The sequence below is a fragment of the Alosa pseudoharengus genome, unplaced genomic scaffold (genome assembly GCF_046254945.1).
Source record: "Alosa pseudoharengus isolate Yale_2024_CS ecotype anadromous, Long Island Sound unplaced genomic scaffold, YU_APseudo_1.1 YU_APseudo_1.1_scf_14, whole genome shotgun sequence".
Lineage (NCBI taxonomy): Eukaryota > Metazoa > Chordata > Actinopteri > Clupeiformes > Clupeidae > Alosa > Alosa pseudoharengus.
Genome location: NW_027468609.1, coordinates 35,050,021 through 35,072,515, shown reverse-complemented (window position 1 = coordinate 35,072,515; position 22,495 = coordinate 35,050,021). Strand labels below are relative to the sequence as shown.

The following is a 22,495-nucleotide window of genomic DNA, read 5'->3' as shown; positions in this document are numbered from 1 at the left end:
CAGACACTGGGCTGGAATGCCACTGACCTCTCATAGATTGACTTAAGTTTAAAACGTCTCTGGTAAACTACACTGCATTTCAGTGGAAAACATGGATGTTTGGATGGAAAACATCCCAAATTGCCTACCCACAGAGGGAGGTAATGTATACTAATGAGTTTAAACCACACAGTATTACGCTTGCTCTTTGGCCTGTCCCTGCCAAACAGAAAGGGAGACCCAAATGAAAACACCAACAACAAAACAACAACAACAGCAACAGCAAAAACAGTGTCTCCATGGAGGTTCTGGACATTTGAACAAATCTGTTTCAGATTCAGTTGTCTTACGTTGCCTTTTGTTTGTTGTGAGTAGTTGACAGCGTGAGTCGAGGGAGTAGACTAAAGCATATATCCCTGGCTCTCTGCATGCGCTTTTACACTTATGCATTTTCTTCATGCTTCTAATTACTTGACAGCGGCACGTTGAGAGGTGGCCAACCACAGTGAAAGAAGATGTGGCACTGGTGGAAAAATCACATTTGACTTGTGCACCATGGGGCATCAATGGATTTGATGCATAATCCTGTTACGTCCCGTGAATGCTGAGTGAAATTGTGCGGTTGCACAGATTGGTGGAACCTTTGCATTGTTGCAAGCTGCCTTTTCAGATCACCCCGGTCACTCAGCCTAGTCTCCGCAGCGGCGATGTGGAGAGAAGCCAGCTGTGTGCGGGCCGCGAGGAAACCTTCTGTCAGCTTTAACCAGCTGAGTGACAGATGTAGATGCGGAGAGAGGAGTGATATTCCCACGTCCCTGTGTCTCACATGGATTAAATTTAGTTTGGAACGGAACTTTGGAACGGATCCTGGCCCTGAAGTGGTGTGGACCCAGACCTGATTAGGGCAGGATATGTCCCAAAAGGCCGATCTGTTCAGATTTGTATTTGTGGTTGACAGAAGAGCATGTATAGCTCAGCTGAAGTTTTTAAAATTTTAGCATATCTGAACTGGTAGTTGCAAGTTACACAGTGCAAATCTACTCGTCGGGCCTTGGACTTGGACAACCGATTGGAAGATTGTGCAGTTACATTGTTTTCAGTATGCCTTGGCATCAAACGGGTAACACTAACTAAAGGGAAGTCTCTTCCTCCCAAGCTCATACTGTATACCAAATTCTTTGCCTCAAATGACTATTTCAGGCCAGTCATTCACAACTGTATTCCCTATATATCCTGACTAGACTAAGGGTAATTATAATACTCTTGAGTATGTAAATGAGGCGGGTTCCGTTAATCAAAAGGGCTGATGAGTCTAGATAGTTAGTAGATGAAGTAGACGGAGATGGAGAACATGCAGAGGCGGAGGAGCATGATTGAGATCCTCTCTGTCACCGGCACTGTCACAACATGCAGGTTTTTAGCCTTTTTGAATCACGCTGCTTGGTATTTGCATGGAACAGAATCCCATCAGGATCCGCAAAAAGATAATCACATTACAAAAGAGGTGATCTAGGTGGAAAAAGAGCATTCTGGAACATAAACACAAGCATACTGTATGCAAAAAAGGAAATAGCCTGCCAACAACTGGATTTTGTGTACACATTTGGCCACTTCTTGGAAATAATGACATGTACATGCAAACTGAAACCCACAGTATGATGCAATGATTAAAAAGGAGAAACATTTAGTCCCAGTTGCGGACCTAAGCATACAAGCTCTGAACAAATAAAACCCTTAGGCTATTTTCTGGTGAAATTTCAGAACCTCAGCAATCTGTTGGTGATATGTGGTCACAAGTGGCTTGTAGCGCTCGCTCGGTGAGGTAATGCTATGTGTGGAGTGGGCTCTCACGGACGAGAGGGAGGAGAAATGTAGGTCAGGCTTTATCCTCTCTCTTCTAGTGGAGGTTCTTGGAAAGTATGGACACTAAAGCATCAACACTCTGGTTAGTGTAAGCCTTTGGGTAAGAAAAGGGTCGTGTTGTCTCGATGGGGGGTGGGAGGCGTTCTCTGAAGGGGCACAGTTTGGACTGAATTCGCATGCGTCCTCTCTCGATCCCCTATCTTCTCTCCTTCTCTCTACCGTCTACCCCCTCTCTCATCCCTTACTCCGATGGCTTTTGGGCCTTCAGTGCTGAGTTTAATCATGCTAGTAAACGGCACCGGCTGTCAGAGGACCAAAGATATGTGTTGTGAATTTGATGTGATATGTAATATAATCCTACCGCATATATCACATGTAGGCATGTACTACAATGCATCCATCTGCAGGAAATAGATTGTGAGGTGTATGCATCATCACTGGGGCTTCTGCTATGTGGCATGAGTGTCAACATTTGGTGATTCAAAGCCCTGGACAGATGGTCTGGTTGGTGCAGGAAAATATGGCGGATGCTGTGAAAGTCCATGTGTTTTTTAACCCTGTCATCTGTCAGATTATAAAGTCTATATGTCTTATAAAGTTTTGTATCAATATTTTGCATCTCTTGGCCTTGTAGCTTGTGTTTTATGTTCCTAGAGGTTATGTAGAGTGCATTCTGCATATTTTTGTGCTTGAGTTTGACTACAGTTCTATTCAAATTTGTTGACAGACTTTTTTCCTTATACCTCAGGTTTAACTTTGAAGACGAAACACCAACAACAAACTTTGACAACTTTCCCTCTGCTATCATGACAGTCTTCCAGGTAAGCAACTTTTCTCTTTTAAGAGTTTTATATTTGCTCTGATGCGTTCAAAAAGAAATGTGTTGCTTATACAATGCAGTGTGCACCCTCATAATGAGTAGTTATGGAGTAAAAGCAGGTTCCTGTCCACAGCGTGATGAAATACTGCTACCTAGGGTTGAAATCTGATTGTTTGCCACCCACAGATACTGACAGGAGAGGACTGGAATGCAGTGATGTATCATGGGATTGAATCCCAGGGGGGCGTCCATGGCGGAATGTTCTCCTCGGTCTACTTCATCATCCTCACTCTTTTTGGAAACTGTATCCTGTGTATGCACTCCTTGGAGGGAGCGAAGGAGCGGATGGATTAGTAGCTTTGTTTTAGTAATCTCTATTGTCCATGTGTGCTAGTCTATCTCTCAGATGGAGTCCTTAGACGTGTTTCACATAAGTAACTCATTTTCAGGCCTAAATGCAAGGAGTAACAGCTATACATACATTAATGTGGGTTTTTTTTAAATTGTAGGATTTTTTTAAGGTTTTATTCAGGATTTAAAGTGATCCAGACCAGTACTCAATGTTTCTGAAGAACCAGTATGCTTTGGCTAAATCTTTCTCCTCAGCTGTTCAAGCAAGGTTCCTCTGAGGCTAGTCTCTTAGAGGAAGTGTGAGGACATTTCTAGTCTCTTAGAGGAAGTGTGAGGACACTTGTGAATGGAGCTTGTGCTCTTTTTTTATGTACTTTTTGATTGTGCCTGGGAAAGGACAGAACATTTCATGATGGTAAACATCCTGAGCTTGCACCTCTCCAGATACTCTGCTAAATGTATTCTTGGCCATTGCTGTCGACAATCTCGCTAATGCGCAGGAACTCACAAAGGTAAGCCAGCTCTCTGCCACCAATAGCTTTCCCACTACCCAGTTTCCAGTAAACCCACTGATGAAAAGACTCACAAAGCCAGCCAGAGTGGTTGAAATGCGTCACGACGACAGTGCTGATGCCACAACATTCATTCCTCAGGCTTCTCAAGAACACTTCATACACTTGTATCTGCTTTTTGAAAACACAGCCTTGTGGTTCTCTTAAAGCAGCAGTCTCTTTGAACAGTTGTTTGTTCATTAGTATTGGTTTTATTTGAGATGAAAGTGCCTTGAAGATGGAAACGATGAATGAGCTTCCATGATCCCGTAGCTACTGAGACCTTGAATTTCCCCTTGGGGATTTATAAAGTATCTATCTATCTATCTATCTATCTATCTAGCTTTGTAGGGCTTCCAGGAACAGGGTTGCATAGACTGGGGGAGGAAATTAACTTGACGTCTGATTGACGTCATTACCAGTGAGCCTTCATGCACAGGCAATATTGAGAAGACCTCTTCAAGACATAGGAGTCATTTCAAACAGTCCTGTTTGCATCCAATAACATATACATGAAGGGAAAGGCTTTTGAGCTGGGCTTTATACTGTACAGCTGGTCATTCAGGGCCTTGTAATCCCTTTCAAATTTAGAAGACGTTGTATGTCCATATACCCTGGATAGTAATGCAGATAAGCACGACACATGTCCTAGCTCATTCCAGTTAAGACCAGTCATCTCATCAGGTGTCAATGAAACTTGGTTTGATTCCTTGTTTGATACTGCTCTGCTTTTGACTGTTCATACCCCTCCTCCCCCATACTAATGGTGTATCCCTATTGGGCAGGATGAGGAACAGCAGGAGGAAGAAGCCAATAAGAAGTTGGCCCTTCAGAAGGCCATGGAGGTGAAGGAGGTCAGTCCCATGTCAGCGGCCAACATCTCCATCACAACGTAAGTCTGCAAAAATCCTTCTCCACTATGCTAGAGGCTCTTTGGTCTTTTTGTCTTTTGATCTCATCTAGCTTTATTTTGAACTCAGTGTTGTTCCAGTGTCTTTCAATTTAATATGACATATCTGCTCTAGTCACTTTAAAGATGTGTTTTTCATTTTTCCTACTTGTTCAGTTCATGTTCATGAATGTGTATGTGTGTGCTGCAGAGTACAGGTGCTCTAAGAATACAATGTTTATTTCCCCCTATCCCTGAGTACAGGGAAGTTTAGTTAGGTTCTCTCTGAAACAGTCTCTGTTAGCCCAAAAGTATACATGGCTATTCTTCAGAGGAGAATTTAATGAATGTGTGTACTGTAACTTATGGATGCACAGTTTCAATCTAAGTTATGCATATTTCAGCGGTAGCCTCACCATCTCAAAGGACACATTGGCAACTGTGTCTTTGAACAATTTAATATTGTAATTTCTCATCTCATTGCTTGGTGAGTGTTCATGGTGAATGCTCTTCCTGGCACCTGTAGATTAGTTAGCGTGCTTGGCCGCTAGTAGCGTGTAAGCTGATGATGACTTGCTGACATTTCTGATAGTTCCCAGCTGGAAATAGAGCTTGTTAACTTAATGTTTTTTTATACTGCAGCTTAAAATGTCTCCTCATCTATCGATATCTCTGCTAACAAATGTGAAAGACGTGGTGATGGGAAGATGTGTCCTCAGTGGGCTTAAATACTTATTCTGATTTGTAAGCCATATCTTGCAGCCGGGAAAAATTTTAGATTTTCTAATGAATCTTCAATGAATCTATTCTTTCCTTCTCACAAGATGTTGTTCCTCTGCAAGCCTATTTTAGAAACCTTAATGTAAGATGCTTGTTTTTTGTTTTAGTAGTCTATGCCTTTTATCAGGACCCTGCAGTGCAAATGACTTAAGTTTTGCAAAGAGCCCAAGACTTTGAATAATGAATAATGAATATATTTTTTCACTTTAATAGAGTAGATACAGTAAATATATGGGCAGTTCTGAATGTCCCTCTTATCTTGCGAAACTGTCTTGTCTTTAGCCAGTCAGGTCCCATGTGAGTGTTAACTGAAAATGTTTGATTGTGAGGGTAAAAGTTAATTAAACTCTTGCAGTGGAGAGTTTCTGCTCAATATTTGAATAATTTATACCGATCTTTGCACCGTGTTTATGTGAATGTTTCAGCCATAGCCTAGTATCTTAAAACACTTTCATGCTACCCTTTGGTAAAGGATCTGGTCAGCATTTCTTCATAAGTATACGTATGTACAGTATGTATGTGGTGGCAACCCCTCAGCGATAGGCAGGATATATAGACGTTTTTTAAGGCATGAATCATCAGTCATTACATTTGTGCTCATTGCCTTGTCATTAGTGACATGCAGATGATGATGAAGCGATCCAATATCTCTATACCCTCCCATGCTTCATTTGCTATATTGATGGATGTTTATGCTGCTATTTTTGAAATGGAATTATTAGCAGCGATGCAGGACTATGATCCATATTCAGCATCTCCTTAGTTTTTCCCTGAATGTTATATTGCATCCAAATTATTTTGACGTTCTATGTAGTTTGTTATCAGGTCAGCAGTACCTGCAAATGGCTGAGGTAATATGTACAAATGGAAGTTGCAAGGCTTTTCTGTTTTATATATGAACCTTTCTCTAAATTGATGTGTTTTTAGCTTCTGAACCAATTTATTTACCAAACACCAATGTACCACTTAATGATTTCGGAGATTCGAGGGACTAATTTGGGCTTAATAGGCTGAAATGGCTTAGCCTTCAGAGGAACTGGTGACCTTAGGATGGCCCTAACCCATTACTAAGGGAAGAACATGTTCTATTCTTATCAAGGAGGGCTTGCTCAAATAAGGCAAATTGAGTCACAGTCTTTGTAAACACCACTTGGTCTACATCAGTGGAACACATATAGTGTGCTTTTGATATTTGTGTCAGTTTGTTTGTCTCATCTTTACATACTTTTTTTTTTTGGGGGGGGGGGGGGCGTTGTGTTATGACTATTAATATTTTCCTTTTTACCATTTTAACCATTCAATGTTTTGGTAACACTGACATACAGGTCCATACATACATAATTAAGGATAAAATTGACTTGCTGTGACCGCTTCTTTGATTTCCAAATAGGAATTGGTCTAAAAAAAAGATTGTATTTCTATTTGTAGACCTTTTTTCAGCTGAATGGCCATTGCTGTGTCATTTGTTACAGTATGTACTGTATGTAGGTGTTACCAATGTTTGTGTTTCTCTGTCCATTCAAGATAAACAGGAAGCAGGTGGACTGGGACAGGATGTCACCGTCTGAACCCCTGCCGTCGCCTGTCTCTGTGGCACACCCTAAAACGCACCCTTCGGTTCTGTTCGGTTCTGTTCGGTTCTGTTTGTGTCTCATCACTTGTTGTTGTTTCTTTCTTTTGTTTTGCATGTGCAGTTTTGTAAAGCAAAATCGGGGGGCGATCTCTCGCAGCTCCTCCATCTGCAGCGCTCATTCACCGTGAGTTTTTTGCTCTCCGTTGAGATATCGTCACCCCTGCTTCTCCTCTTCTCCTCTCCGCTCCTCCCATCCTATCCAGCCTACTCCCCTCTTTTCTCCTCCTCCCATATCATCCTCTTCTTGTGTGCCTGTCTTTTCCTCTCCCTAGTTCTCTCTCTCTCTCTCACTTTCTCTTAATCTTTGTCTTTATCCTTTACCTCACCTCGTCTATCAACCTCCCTCCGCTTTTCCCACTGTGCTGCTCCTGACATGAAGGACCCTGTTAGTAGCCTGTTAGTCTTCTCTATGTGCTGTCCGTCATTGGAATAGACTTGTGGTTTTCAGGTAGAACTAAGATGATGATGATGATGATGATAATGATGATGATACACTGCTTTAGCTTCCTAACTGGGCCTATGTGTGTTTCTCCTCATTCACTGGATGTCCAGTCTCGGTGATCTACTGCATGACAGCCTCAGGGCCATGTAGAACATTTGCAAGACCTACTGCAGCTGGGCATTGCGTGGATGTCTGACCGCTATTGTGTGTCACTTTTGCTCTATACAAATCTATTTTTAAAGTCTCACAAGGTATCCATTGGGATGAGTTACTAAACTGTACTAAACCTCTGTGTATAAAGAGAAGCACACATACACTGGCGCCAGAGAATTTAAGTGAATCTGATTAGGAAGTTACTGAAATGATGTTCAGGCCCATAGTCTTCCTATCGTAGAAAGGGCCTGACTGTTGAATGTGTCCCTACATGTGTGTCTCAGATCAGAGACCAGGGACATATCTGATCCAGAGTCAGCTTATATCAGGTCTGTATCAGGTTTCTGTGTGTCTGCTCCCATTCTTATTAGTCTCTTGATTTAATGCAGCATCTTGCAGTGTCTTGAACATGTATGTTTTTGTGTGTGTGTGTGTGTGTGTGTGTGTGTGTGTGTGTGTGTGCGCGCGTGCATGCGTGCGTGCGTGGGTTTTAATGTGAGCTTGTGTGTGTGTGTGTGTGTGTGTGTGTGTGTGTGCGTGCGTGCGGCTGTGCACGTGTGTGTGTATGTGTGTGTTTGTATATGTACTTGAGTCTGACTAGCCATTGCCAGCACTCTGGGTTTACAAGCTTTTGATCTGACTCCTGTCTGTGCTCTATCGGCTGTTCTGAATGTTCTGTGTGAGTCCCCTGTCTCTTGTGTGCATTAACTGTTGTCTTCTGTCTCTCCCCGCTGCTGCTGCTGTCTGTGCTTTAAACCTGTCTGTCCCTAACCTGTCTTCCATCCTGCTGCGCTGTCTCACCCCCCTTTCCATTGCCGTTAGGACTTATTTATACACCCCTACACGCTCCTTCATGAGGTACAGTTCTCCCATAGTGATATACTGAAGTCAACATCATACATGCTAATTGTCATCCAGTAGAAAGTAGCACAGTGTCCCAGACACACAGTGAGATGCCAGTCTAGCCTCTACATCTGCATCTAGGCGACTGCTGCCATGACGATGCCTCGTCTCTCGTGACTGCGAGCAGACGATGACTCACTGCCTAATGGATGTTTCTCCCTCGTCAGCCACCTCCTCACACACGTTTTCTTTTTTTTTTCCTCTGTTTTTTTTCTTTTCATTTTTTGGTTAAAATAGTAACAACGGAACGCGGTGACCTTTTCTTCGCTTGACTGCTTCCCCGCTGCAGCCTGCACAGTCTGGATTAGTACCATCTTATCGCTCGGATAAATGGTCCTTGTTTTCAAAACAGTTGTGCTGAAATAATAAGACATGGAAATATTCAAAAATATCTGTGATTGGCAGCTTGTCAACCAACAACAAAATAAACCTCACAAGGCTGTTCTGTATTTGCATGACTGGCTACACTGTGAAGAAATGAGTGAGAAAATGTCACCTCTGCTACTTTTTTTTTTTTTTACCAGTGAAGTGGAGATCAGGGGCGACCAAGTAAATGAATGTGCTGACCTGTGGAGATATTGGCTGGTTATTTATTCAGGTCAATTAGCTTTTTAATGAGTTTTCGTCCCCTTCAGTGGAGGCCGGCTAATAGAAAGGGAACACAGAGCTCAGAAGTCAGTTGCCCTTAATAAGGTTTTACAATAGCTCTCATTTTATCAATTTGGCCTGGCGACATGTTTGATCTCTTACTTGAGTAAGTTAAAACACTTGACACAAGTTTTTAGTGGCTGCAATGTGTTGGCTCACAGGGCAGGCAGTACACAGAGGCTTGCTTTAGAAGTTTAGAGTAGTCATATAATCACAAGGCAGTATTTGATATGAGTCAAAGGACATTAAGCCTATTTATGTTGGCAAAGGAATATTATGGAGAGTAAGTGACAAACTGTGTCACAGTGTACTATATAAAGTGTGAATGTTGCTGGTGATTAAAGGAGAACATACTCAGAGTATCTTTAAATAGATGTACTATGATATAGTATAGAGAGGATACAGTGGAAATGTATAGTGAGGAGAAGAAGTGGGCGGTGGTGGAATGCCAGATAAGTGGCCAGAGGGGCTGTGAGGTCAGGGTAAAGTGTGAGACTGGAGGAGGACCTGCACACGTGACTGCCTCTAATCAGGCCTTTTTGCACATTTCCTAGCTATGTCAAATCCATAGTCAATTTATATCCATACTTTGGATGGACAATTCCATATCTTCATAAGGCTTTATAAGTCACAATCACAATTTTGAAGTAGTTATACCATCACCTTATTCCATTACTTCCTTATTTCTTAGAGGGAGCAGGTATGCATTCATGTTGAGCTAGAGTTGGAACAAAGATCCCATGCATCCTATTGTGTTCCCCATTATTACTCTCCAGCACTCCCACGAGTCTTGACTGGTCTCAGTACCCTGTTTGCCAGTAGTCCAGGCATAGGAGGCCATGGATCATGCTAAAAGAATATTCCCATTGGTCAGCCAACTTCCGAAAACATCCATAAAAGACCATCTTAATTATTTATGTTGTTGTTTTTCTTCTAAAATTACACAATGTTTTCCTCTGAAATTACACCATTGTTCTAATGCCTGTTTGGAAATATGCACTCTGATCGATGCCACAGGACATATTTGAATAGTAAGCTTTTTCTAGGAAGCTGAACATACAGTATTTCGTTTCTGAACCAGCATGTTTGTGAAATAACTCTAGGAGTCATTTCATGGAACATATAAGCTACCATTAGATGCATTATGTAGACTTACATCTTATTTTTTTTACATAGCTTTAAGGTGAAGCAGAACCCCATCATATAGTGCCATAAATGATGGTCTCTTTATGGATTATAAACACCTAAAACTGAAAAATTGTGAACAGTTTTAGAGTGTCTAAAGACGTTAAAACAGGCGTCTTGAGACTGTTATATGGCCCACATATGACAAATGGTCAAAAAGAGAGATAAAACATGTAAGGTTTTATCTGAGCTATCCCCTCTGATATGATCATGTTCCTTCCTTTTTCTTATCATGTGATTCTGCATAAGCACTGTTAGTCATTTTTATGAGCCTTACATTTAAATGTATATTTATACCAGTCCCAGCCTATACCTCATGTTAACACTCAGCATAGCATAGATATGAATAGTATTAGAAATCATAGTGATGACTAAGACTAAGAAAAACAAGTCATAGTTAAATATGGATACTGCATACGGTATTTGACTTGGTTATTAAAACAATAATTTATGAATAGGGAAGAGGTTTCTTTTCGCCTAACCATTTTACAAATGTAAGGCTTATGAAAGTGTTGTGTAGTTCTTAAATATGACCTTTCAAAGGAGGTCCTACCAAACCACGGTGAGTGTTTATGGGCCCTGACTTCTCACCTGTGACTTCTGACCTTTGACCCTGTGCTGTGCGCAGCAGGGAGCAGCGTTCGCTGAAGTTGTCGGTGTGGGAGCAGCGCACCACGCAACTGCGGCGCCACAACCTGCGGGCGAGCAGCGAGGCGCTCTACAACGAGCTGGAGCCCGAGGAGCGCCGCCGCCTCTCCTCCGCGCTCCACCTGCGGCCCGACATGAAGACGCACCACGACCGCCCCCTGCTGGTCGAGCCGGCCAACGCGGCTAACGGGGACGGCAACGGCAACGGTAACGGGGCGGTGGAGAAACCGTCAAGGCCAGCGACGGAGGGAGAGGTGCAGGGCGATCTTCAGCAGCAGCAATCGCACCCGCACAAGCACCACCGCCATCGGGACCGCTCGGCCCACGAGAACGGCGAGGCCCAGGGGGAGGGCCGGCCTGGCGGTGGCAGCGGCAGCGTCAGGCACCACACCCACCACAGCCGCAGCCGGGAACGGCGCGAGGGGAGGCTGGAGCACAGCCACAGCCAGGACGGGGGGCCCCACGGCGGGCACCGCCACCACCACCACCAGGGGGCTGGATCCCCAGAGGACGAAGGGGGCGAGAGGGAGAGGGAGCACAGGCACCATCACTCCCACCGGCAGTCCAGGAGCGAGGGCAACGGGGGGCTCTCCAACGGAGGCCGGGGGGAGAGACGCAGCAGGGCGCACAGAGACGGAGAGAGGGAGGCCAACGGGGATCGCAGGAGGCATCAGCAGAGGCTACTGAGAGCCCAGTCCACACTGGACGGAGACGTGGCCAGGGAGAATGGAGACCGAGAGCGCTCCAAGGCACATGGGTGAGATTTAACGGTTTAACGTTACACTTTACTTGATGGTATCTACATAAGAGTGACATGACACTGTCATGAACATGTCATAAACATTATAAACAAGTCATAAACATTTGACACAATGCTTCCGTCATTCGCTTCTGTCAAGTGTCATTAGGTTTTTTTTTTTAAGTATATTTTTTTGGGCTTTTTATGCCTTTAATTATAGGACAGTGGAGAGTGACAGGAAGTGAGTGGGAGAAAGAGTTGGGGGTGGGATCTGGAAAGGACCACGGGGCGGGAATCGAACCCGGGTTGCCAGTGTACAGTGCAGGTGCCCCAGCCAGTTGCGCCACAGCTGGGGCCAAGTGTTATTAGGTTTTTGTCATGACAATTTAGGGTTAGGGTTAGTGTCATTCGGTTTTTGTCATGACAAGTTATGACGGTGTCACATCACTCTTATGTAGATACCGTCAAGTAAAGTGTTACCGATTTAACTCTTATTTTGTTACATAAGTGATTGTGTGAGATTTGGAGTCAAAGGCTGAGGAAACCCATGCTCAAAACATTAGCATACTGGGAGCTCAGTGTTGGCACTCCTCTCATCACGTGTGTGTGTGTGTGTGTGAGTGTGTGTGTGTGTGTGTGTGTGTGCGCGCGTGTGTGTGTGCGCGCACGCTTATGAATATGGGTATGCCTGTTCCAGAGACAGACACTCGGACACAGAGGCTGACGGCTGGGCCACCAGCCCCTTGCAGTCTCCCTCGGAGCCTCTGCCCGTTGCGGAGAAACCTGAGGATGCAGACAACATGAAGAACAACAACCGCAGTGGCCAAACAAGCATCCACATCCCCGTGACCATCACAGCACCACCTGGCGAGACCACCATCATTCCCAGTCCGTAGCAGCATGGCAAACTCTTTAGCTTCCGAGCCTTTTAGCCAGTTGAATTTTCCAGCTAGTTGGAAGCTACCCAAGTCATTTCTCCTTTATGATGGATTGCCTTCAGCAGAGTTATCCAGTGCATGAAAATGAAACATATGACGTAATCAAATCAATCAGATGTATATGTTTAGTGTACTAGAATGTTGCCATGCTCTGCAATATAGCAAGTGGCTATTTTTCATCTCCCTATATGCGTCGTGTGTTTGTTGTGTGTGCAGTGAATAATCTGGACGGGGAGAGCCTCCTTCTGAACGAGGAGAAGAAGGAGCTAGAGGAGGAGGAGACTCAGAACGGCCCCAGACAGATCCTCCCCTACAGCTCCATGTTTGTGTTCGGACAGACCAACCCGTGAGTCTCACTGGCCCGGGAGAGGAAGGAAGATGAATGGAGGGAGGGAGGGAGGGAGGGATGGATGGATGGATGGATGGATGGATGGATAGGCGGATGAGTTTGAGGATAGATAGCTGCCTGAATGAGGGGACGGGTGGACAGGTGGATAAATGGTTAAACCGATGCATAGATGGATGTGGCCTGTGTATCAGTTTGGCTTTCCATCCATCCATCCCCCTGTCCTCTTTGTTACTACAGCATGTACAGTAGGAGGTGTGAACTGTACTGTGATAAACACTGACAGACTGAGAGCTTGATGTCTGATGGTGAATAATGCTGTGTAGGCCTTACAGTGCTAACTTATGACTTTTTTCTCATAATACACTGCTTAGGTTGAGTGGCGTGAATTTGTGAAAGTGAATTAGACCAGAGTGTGACATTCTGTATAAATGTGTTGTGTTATTTATGTCGGTGTGTGTGGGCATAAATGTCCTGTATAATTATTTATGGACGTACAGAACCCTAAGACTGTTGTGGATGGCCGTGATGTTGACTGATGCTGTGTAACTCTGGTGTTTGTCCAGGGTGAGGCGGCTGTGTCATTACGTGGTGAACCTGCGCTACTTTGAGATGTGCATCCTGCTGGTCATCACTATGAGCAGCATCGCGCTGGCTGCTGAAGATCCCGTCATGGCCAACGCACCGCGGAACAATGTGAGTCAAGCTACTCAAACACACACACACACACACACACACACACACACACACACACACACACACACACACACACACACACAACCATAGCATAGTGAAAATACACTATGCACCTCTCTCAAAAAACACAGCAAATTGAACTGATCATCCACACACACTCTCTCATATGTTAGTTAGTTAGTTTGTTAGTTTATTAGTTGTCCCATTAGGGAAATTATTTGTATAAACTGAGCATACACGCAACAATGCTCATTTACACATAGTTCATACACACACTCGAGCACAGACACAGACACCTATGCTGCGCACACCCATTACACTCATAGTGCCTCTAATATAATGTCTGCAAAAAAGAGGCTCAGAAATATTAGCTTCACCGTCCTCAAACTCTTTGTAAATACGTATGTATGTATGTATGTATGTGTTAGCCTGTGTTAGCTTGTGAGCGTGTCCAGTGGCTGTTCCACCCTCCGGTTAAGCTCCCTATTAGTAGGCAGTGGCACTTCTGGCTAGTGAGCTCTCTCTGCATGGTGATGGGGGTGTGGAGGCTGCCGAGTGAGGCCCTGGCAGAAGCACCCGAGCCTGGGCTTAACGCCCCTGCAGGCCCTTGTGTGAGCTCCACGCCTCCGCCCGCTCAGCTGGAGCCATTTATTTGATTTCATCAACAGCGTGGGCTGTGGGCCTGGATGCCCTCGCTCAGTGTGTGAAGCCTCTCCTCACACTTATAAGCAGTGAACCTTTAATCAAGCCTGAGTCCATGGACACACACACACACACTCACACACACACTCACACACACACTCACACACACACACACACACATACACAGCCCCCGGATCCTCCAGTATGTTCTCTTCCTCATTCCGGCTCACCGCCTCATTCATTAGGATTGACTGGTCTGTCAGAGTGATTTGGACGGATGCTACTTGACAGTTATCTCGTCTCTTTGAGTGAAAAATGTGGCTTATGATGGTGAAGGGTTTCTAAAAAGACATGTGTTGAGGCGTTTTTGTTAGGGGGGAGGGGGTGGTGGATATGTGGTTAGTCGGGGATTAGTTTGTTAGCTTGTCTGGAGATCAGCGGTAGCCAGCGCCACATCGTATCCAACCCTGGCATGTGATCAAGTCTGCATCTTGCGGAGGGAGGCATAACCACTGATGATCATTAATGTCTCACGGTGACTGGCCCCAACGCTGAGCCAATGGCCCTATATTTAAATGGGTATATGTCTTATTAGCTCATTGGATTGGTTGAATTCCTGCTGTCACTCATGGATAGCATATTGACAAAATGGTGGTACTCTGAAATTTGATGTGATTTCTCTTTCTAGATAAATTATTAAGATTAAAATGTGAACTAATATAAAATGATAAAATAAACTAGATTTTTTTCTCTAGAGTTCAAAAAGTATAAATAGCAAAAAAAGAGAAAAGCACATAGCTCCAGTGTTTTAACTTTCTACATTAAGTCATTCAAGCTCCATTAAACCCGGAAAAATACTGGAAGATAAAAGAAGAAGCCATGGGATAACAGCACAGTGCATTGCTTTGCATACACCAAGAAATCATTTGTCAAATGTCAATAATACACTCTTTCTGTCTGTCTCACTGTCTGTCTTTTTCAGGTTCTGAAGTACTTAGATTACGTCTTCACCGGTGTTTTCACCTTTGAAATGGTGATTAAGGTGAGGAGTGGTTGCCTGGGTGACTGCCACGTTGGATGGAATTAGCTCTCGCCGGTTTGATTTTCCTCGCTCTGGGCTTGGGTCTAAAAGGGAGTTAAAAATACCAGGGGAAAAATATCAGTCTGACTCAGACTTTAAAGAAGGAAAACCCATTAAAAATGGCTACATCTCTGCTCTGTTCTGTTGATTACATTTATTCATGTGCACCTAAAAAAAGTTCAAGCATAGTCTATTTAGATGTCAATGCCCTGTGTTGTTTACTACATGAGGATGTATGCATGGTTCACATGCTGCATATGCACTGGTTTGTGTCATTTATGTACCTCTTAATGTACCATACCACTTATACATGCAAAAAATTTATGTTTAAAAAAATATTATGGGAAAAAAACACCAGATTTATCTAATGCTCACCATGAATTGCACAATAGATGTACACTACTTGGTGTTAACAATCAAAAAACTAATATCATGTCATTTCATGTCAGGTGCTTTGAAAGGCGCTATGTAACAAATAACAAATTATTATTATGTATCTCACTCTATTTTACTTTTTGTGTCAACTCTCTCTAAACTCTCTTTTTTTCCTCTGTCCAGATGATCGACCTCGGGCTCCTGCTTCACCCCGGCTCATACTTCCGTGACCTCTGGAACATTCTAGACTTCATCGTGGTCAGCGGCGCTCTGGTGGCCTTCGCCTGCACGTACGTTGGCCACTTTCTCATCACTTCATGGAAATGATCCTGAACCCTCCTCCGTCAGACTGATCACTCCGACATCCACAAATCCCTTACCTGTCACATTAAATCCGTCTGGAGGCTTTAGATGAGACGAGGGTGATGCAAATGATTCATGAGTGGCGATCAGACACAGTGTGTTGGCAGCTAAATTCTCTGGAAAAGCAACATTCCGTTGCATTCCAGCTGTTGGTATTTTTATATGTTCATACTTATGTTATTTAGATTTTTCCCAGAGTTTTGTGAGAGGCTTAAGACCATTAGGTATGCCTCTAGTTTTACCTACTCTCTCTCTCTCTCTCTCTCTCTCTCTCTCTCTCTTTCTTCTATAACTTTCTCTGACTCCCTCTCTTCCTCTTTTAGTCTAGGTCGCACAGGTTAACTCTCATCCCACTGTCACTCCAAAAAAGGAACAGAGCAATTTATTTAAATAAGTTTCATAGATGGTCCCCAGCTGACACTCACATTCAAATTCTTGCCTAATCCTTACCACACACACACACACACACACACACACACACACACACACACACACACACACACACACACACACACACACACACACACGTACACTGACGCACACACAGACACACACACTCTCTAAGCTCACAACACTGCTTTAAAACAGGGAGAAACACATTAATGTTCTCAGTATGATTACTCCATACTGTATGTGTGGTGTGCAGCTGTCTGCCTCCACCTGTTCATGGCGGTAAGTCAGGCTACAGTAGAGAGTGCCCCCAGGCTCAGCCTCCACCAATGGGATAATAGCTCATGAAAATACAGACACTTTCCATTTTTCTGGAGAGAAAGGGGCCCTCGAGTGCTGCACAATCTTCATAATTGCATGTAACACACAGTATGTGATTTAACTGAGAATTATGTGCATTATCCTAATGGAGCAAGCTTCATGACTAGCTATAGCCCTTGTCTTTACACTACCAAATTCATATCTACACATATAACTATGCCACCAGTTTATGTCATCTTATCTTGGATAGGTACAGAGCATTACCCATTCTGCATAACCTCCACATTTCCTTATTTTGTATGGAACATTAAAATATAACTTCATAACTTCATCAACATTCATCAATATTCCTGCTGAGTGCTGACGTTAGACATGAACTAGACGTGTGTTTGTGTACTTTGTGCTCCAGTGTATAAATACTGTAGTTGTGCATCTATGTCACCTTCCTCTTATCTCCTTTCTCTTATCTCTTATCTCTTATCTCTTCCTTGTATTTAAATGGTCTTCATCTTTGCTTATGTGCTTGTAGTTTTCTCTGCATTTTACTTGTTCTTTGTATGCTTTCTCTTCTTCCCTGTCTGTATGTTGGTCTGTCTTTCTTTCTTTCTTTCTTTCTCTTTCTGTCCCTCTTTCTTCCGCTTCTCTCTGGTGGCTCGGATGCTTTCAGGAGCATGATGGGGTAATGCCTTTGTCATTTGCCTGCCCTCCTGTTTGCCTCTGTTTCTGGTGTGCTCTCTGCCTTGCGCTCTCTCTCTCTCTCTCTCTCTCTCTCTCTGTTTCTCTCTCTCATCCTCTCTCTCCTCCTCTCTCTTTCTCTCCATCTGATTCCGTGGAGTCTGGTAAACACATCAGCATTGTCCTCCCAAAACTGTTGAGTGACGCAGCCGTCCAGTTGCTTCACCTGCTTGCTGTCTGCGTTCTTTGCGCACTCGTCTCTCCTTTTTCTCCCTTCTCCTCCTGTTTTTTCTCTCTCTCTCTCTCTCTCTCTCTCTCTCTCTCTCTATCTCTCTCTTTCTCACTCCCTCCACTCCTCTCATCTGCCCCCACTGTGAAGTCACTGTCAGCATGATGAGGGCTGCTTGAAACTTCCAGGGGACTGCTTGATTGACGTTTTATTAAAGGGGGGTGAGGTTGTGTGTGTGTGTGTGTGTGTCTGGTGGGGTGGATGTGGTGTGTATGTGTGTGTTGGGGGGGGGGGGGCTGTGATAAATGACAGAAGCTGAGATTGTTGCCGTGCCGATGTGCCGTGATGCTCATTAGCATTTCAAAACAGCGTCAGCTAGCTCTGATTCAGACGCCGGAGCAACCAGCACGGAATAAAACCGAGTGGAAAAAAGAGGAGAATCTACAAAAATGAAATAAAAAAGAACTAAAAGGTCACCAGAGTGTACCAGGGAACCGTTTCTCAAGAAGATGGAACTCTTTCTCTTAGTCACTGGTACAGTTACTGTTCAGCTTAAAGCCTGAAGGGTTCACTGGTGTCTCGCATGCCTGAAGTGTCTCTGGATGTCAGCAAGCTCAAACATAAAGCATGCACACTTTGCTCTTCTGGATGAATGGTAACATGTAACATGGTTCAGCTCTGTTATCCAAACTGAGGGTCGGACATCATTTGCACTTTATATTATATTCCCTTCTGTGTGTGTCTGTGTGTGTTTGTTTGTGGGTGGGTGTGTTTGTTTGAGGGTGTGTGTGTGTGTGTGTGTGTGGGTGGGTGTCTCTGTGTGTGCGTGTGTGTGTTTATATGCTTCTATGCAACCTCCATGCATGTGAAAATCTCCATTTCCCAGTTTGTATTGTGCTAACTGATTCTGTTTAAGTTTGTCTTCTTTATTTATTGATAGGGGAAAAATAACTCTCATTTGCAGGACGTATCATTTTCTATCTTGCGTTATGCTTCACTTTTTGTGTTGATGTTGTTCTGTTAGTTTAAAGTAGTTCTCTGTGCTTCTCCTGCTCTCTGTGTGTAAGCCTATGTGATTTTAACCTCTTATCATTTTCTGCCTCTGCTTCAAGTTTCTCTGTAGCTCTTGGCATTGCCTCTGTTCTCTGCTCTTTTCTGTTTGTCCAACAGCCATAATGTTTTCCTGTGCTTATCTCTGTATGTGTGTGTGCCGTACGTGTGTGTTGTCTGTGTGTGTCTGTCTGTCTGTCTGTCTGTCTGTCTCTGTCTGTCTGTCTGTCTGTGTGTGTGTGTGTGTGTGTGTGTGTTTGTGTGTGTGTGTGTGTGTGTGTGTGTGTGTGTTTCTGTGTGTGTACTTGTACATGCATGCATGCATCGACACTTGTCTTCATCAGATCGCAGCAAAGCGTGACCAGGTGGGGACTGCCTTTATCTCTGACATTACCCCCTCTCCTCCTCTCTTCCCCTTTTCCACCCCTGCCCTTTCTTATCCCCCTCTACCATCTCACAAAAAAACCCTGTGACCCCCTCCCTCCTTCCAGTGCCCTGGCCTCTGCCCCTTTCAGAGGTGGACAGACGCCCTGTGCTGTTCCGTCCTGATAGCTTTCAGAGGCTCACGCCTGTCTTACGAAGGAAACGATTAAAAAAAAAAAAAACCCTATTCAGGAGCCTTGATGCTCAAAGGTTTGAGATCTCCCAACAGCATCATGTTGGACTTCTGTCCGATCTTCATCAGAGGAAAATCACGATACAGTGTAAAGGGCAAAAGGGAAGCACAGGGACCTTATTCAGAATCCTTAAGCAGCAAGTGAAAACTCATGAGATTCTTTTTTTCCCAGTTTCATCATTCAGAGAAAAAGGACCAGTGCTCTATATAAACAGAAAGGAACATGGACATTTTTGTCATCCGTCAAATTATAATTGGTATATGCCTATGCATACACCAATTATGCACACAACATATATATGTTTAGCTCATGACATATTTGGAAGGCCAGAACAGGAAGTTTTTGCAAGAAGCACTGTGCTGAGTTTCTTTGAGTTCTCGTGTTGCCGTGGGTGATGGTGACAGACGGCGGAGGCTGCCCTCCAGGGAGCAGATGAGGAGGAGATGGAACCTCCCGCTGTAAACAGGAAGTGTGTTTTTTTTTTTTTTTGGGGGGGGGGGGGGTTGTGATAATCACTGTGTGACCGTAGGTGACCTCTGCCCAGCTCACAACCTACAGACTGACGGAGTGTTCAGGGCAACATCTTGCCCCTTTATGTGTAAACATCCATTTCCTTTTACCATGGAAGTGGAAATTCCAGATTAGCCTACATGTTAACCATCTTTCACTATTCATAGTACTTTTTACCTTTTTAAAACATTTTAAGGAAAAGATTATGTTTATATTCAAGATACTTTCAAAAGTAGTGTTCTCCAGTAATATGGTTACATTTTCAGTAGTAACCATGATCTCGTCCTTTAGCATCAAAGCTAACCTTTTACCCTTGGAGCCTGTGCAGTGGTGCTTCTGAAAGCTATTGAAGAAATCATAGCAAAGGTGGCGGGGGAGCCCGTCTCCCTCCCTGCCTCCCCGTCATCTGACCCAGTGGTGGAGCCTCATATCCTCCCCAGGTCTGGAGGAGCATGGCAGACGCTCCATCAGCATGGCTCCGTCAGTAGGTTGGAGCATGGGTGTGTGTGCATGCCAGTGTGTCTGCGCAAAGACCTCCCTCCACTGCGGTTAGGGAAAAGCAAGCGAAAGGAAAAGTGCTAATGCAGGCGTAATCACCGCTGCGCCCACAGGACACACTCTGATCCGTGTGCAGATGTGGCGGTGTGTTTGTGTAACGCCAGGGAAGATGACAGTTCAACAGAAATGATAAGGGGGGGGGGGGGAATGAGGCATCTGGTCTCTTTTTTTTCCCTCACATGTACAGTACACAAACACACACAGGTAAACATATGAGTGTCACACGAACACACACACACACACCCAGACATGCATATGAACAAAATATTGCACATGTACAGTGCACACACAAATGCCTCTCTGGGTGGGTGGAGAGATGTACAGTAGTAGGAGGACAGGAGCAGATATGGGAGCTGTCCACTCTGTCATACACCCCGGCGGCTGTCCACTTCAGTCTTTATCTTCTATCAATCACACACACACTCTCTCTCTATCCCTCTCCCTCTCTCTCTCTCTCTCTCTCTCTCTCTCTCTCACACACACACATACACACACACACACACACACACATACACTCAAAAAAATGATTTGTTGGGGTTACTTAATTTAACTATGACACCTATTTCCACACATTTGAATAATGTAATTTGAACCTAAAGCAGGTAAATAGGACCAAAGAGCATAAGTCAAGCTCAACCAATGAAAAACATTACTTTCATTTAAAGTATTATGAGTACTTTACTTCAAAACTAATGAGTCTTGTTGAATCAATTGATTTTAAGCATGTAATTTAGACTTAATCTGATATGTTGCACAGACTAATACCATTTATGTTAACTGGACAACTTTATTTACTTTAAATCAAATTTCTCACTGAACAGTTACAACTGAATTCTCAGAAAAAGGCGTTTATTTAGTCTTATAAAATCACAGAGCAGAAATCAGTTATCATTTTCATATCGGCAGCATACTTAATTTTACTGATAATTATTGCAGGAAAAAAAAGTTAATGTTAATCGCCTCAAACACTATTGCATTTAGTTCTGCTGCATTTCTTTTTCTGTCAAAATCCAAACAATCCTCACAAAAAGGTGAAAATAAAAAGAAGACTTAAAGGGCGATTTCACCCATTTGCATTAAGGTTTGTATTGAAAGTGTGTCATGTATATGCAGTCGTAAATGTATGATTTGGAAGGTCCTGCTTTTTGTACATCACAAAAAGCAGGAAGTGCAGTTTTGAAATCTGTTTTTCTCCTGTCTCAGGGAAAAAAAATAATGAAAAATGCATGCCAATTCAAAAATATGACTGGGTTTCTAGAAAGCTTAATGCAAATAGTGAAATGGCCCTTTAATGGAAGGACAGATCAATTATCAACATTTTTATATTTTGTCACAACAGCCTTACTTCCCTTTAACACAGAAAATAAAATTGTAAAACTTTAAAATATTAGCCAGGTTCTGCTGCCTTTCATTTTCTCAATCCACAAACTTACCAATGAGTCCTCACAATGCTGTCTTAAAAACAAACACTACAGCATTTGGTAACCCGTACAAGAACAGTTCCACTGCAAACCATCAAAACAATTTACCAAAAAGAACTTTCAGGCCACCATCAGTTCCGGCGTTGAAGCCAGTCCACATATAGGAAAATCAGCAGCATACTTAAATTCACTAGTTATTGAATAAAAAGAAAAAACATTGTTTGTCGCCTCAAACACTACAGCATTTGGATCTGCTGCATTTCCTTTTTTTTTTTCCTGTCCAAAATCCAATCCTCACAAAAAAAGTAAAAATAAAATAAGACTTAATGTCACTAGTTATCAAGGTTTTACATTTGTATCACAGCAGCCTTACTTCCCTTTAACACAGAAAATAAAATTGTAAAACGTACAAATAAGCCAGGTTCTATTGTTTTCTCAGTCCACAAACTTACAAGGAGTCTTCACAATGCCGCCTTAAAAACAAACACTACAGCATTTGGTGGTCCACTGCAAAGCGTCAAACAAAACAATGTACTTAAAGAACTTGTAGGCCACTATTGGTTCTGTCGTTGAAGACAGCCACATAGGAAATAAAGTTTCAGCTCTACATTTGCAATTTGTTATACCAGTTCGACATCACGTAATGGCTTGAGAAAATGAAATGAGAAAAAAACAAAAGATGAACGCTGAATGACATGG

General features: G+C 43.4%; 1 protein-coding gene across 1 annotated transcript in view; it reads left to right on the top strand.

Moving 5' to 3' along the window:
* The window catches only part of cacna1bb (calcium channel, voltage-dependent, N type, alpha 1B subunit, b), a 173,789-nt gene that overhangs the window by 95,086 nt on the left and 56,208 nt on the right, over positions 1-22,495 (top strand). Inside the window, exons 17-28 of the mRNA XM_076284803.1 lie at positions 2,591-2,663; positions 2,849-2,966; positions 3,458-3,525; positions 4,350-4,456; positions 6,928-6,990; positions 7,746-7,790; positions 10,826-11,602; positions 12,282-12,472; positions 12,739-12,868; positions 13,435-13,564; positions 15,189-15,248; positions 15,846-15,952. Coding sequence (XP_076140918.1) covers positions 2,591-2,663; positions 2,849-2,966; positions 3,458-3,525; positions 4,350-4,456; positions 6,928-6,990; positions 7,746-7,790; positions 10,826-11,602; positions 12,282-12,472; positions 12,739-12,868; positions 13,435-13,564; positions 15,189-15,248; positions 15,846-15,952 — 1,869 coding nt within the window. The remainder of the gene's footprint in view (positions 1-2,590; positions 2,664-2,848; positions 2,967-3,457; positions 3,526-4,349; positions 4,457-6,927; positions 6,991-7,745; positions 7,791-10,825; positions 11,603-12,281; positions 12,473-12,738; positions 12,869-13,434; positions 13,565-15,188; positions 15,249-15,845; positions 15,953-22,495) is intronic.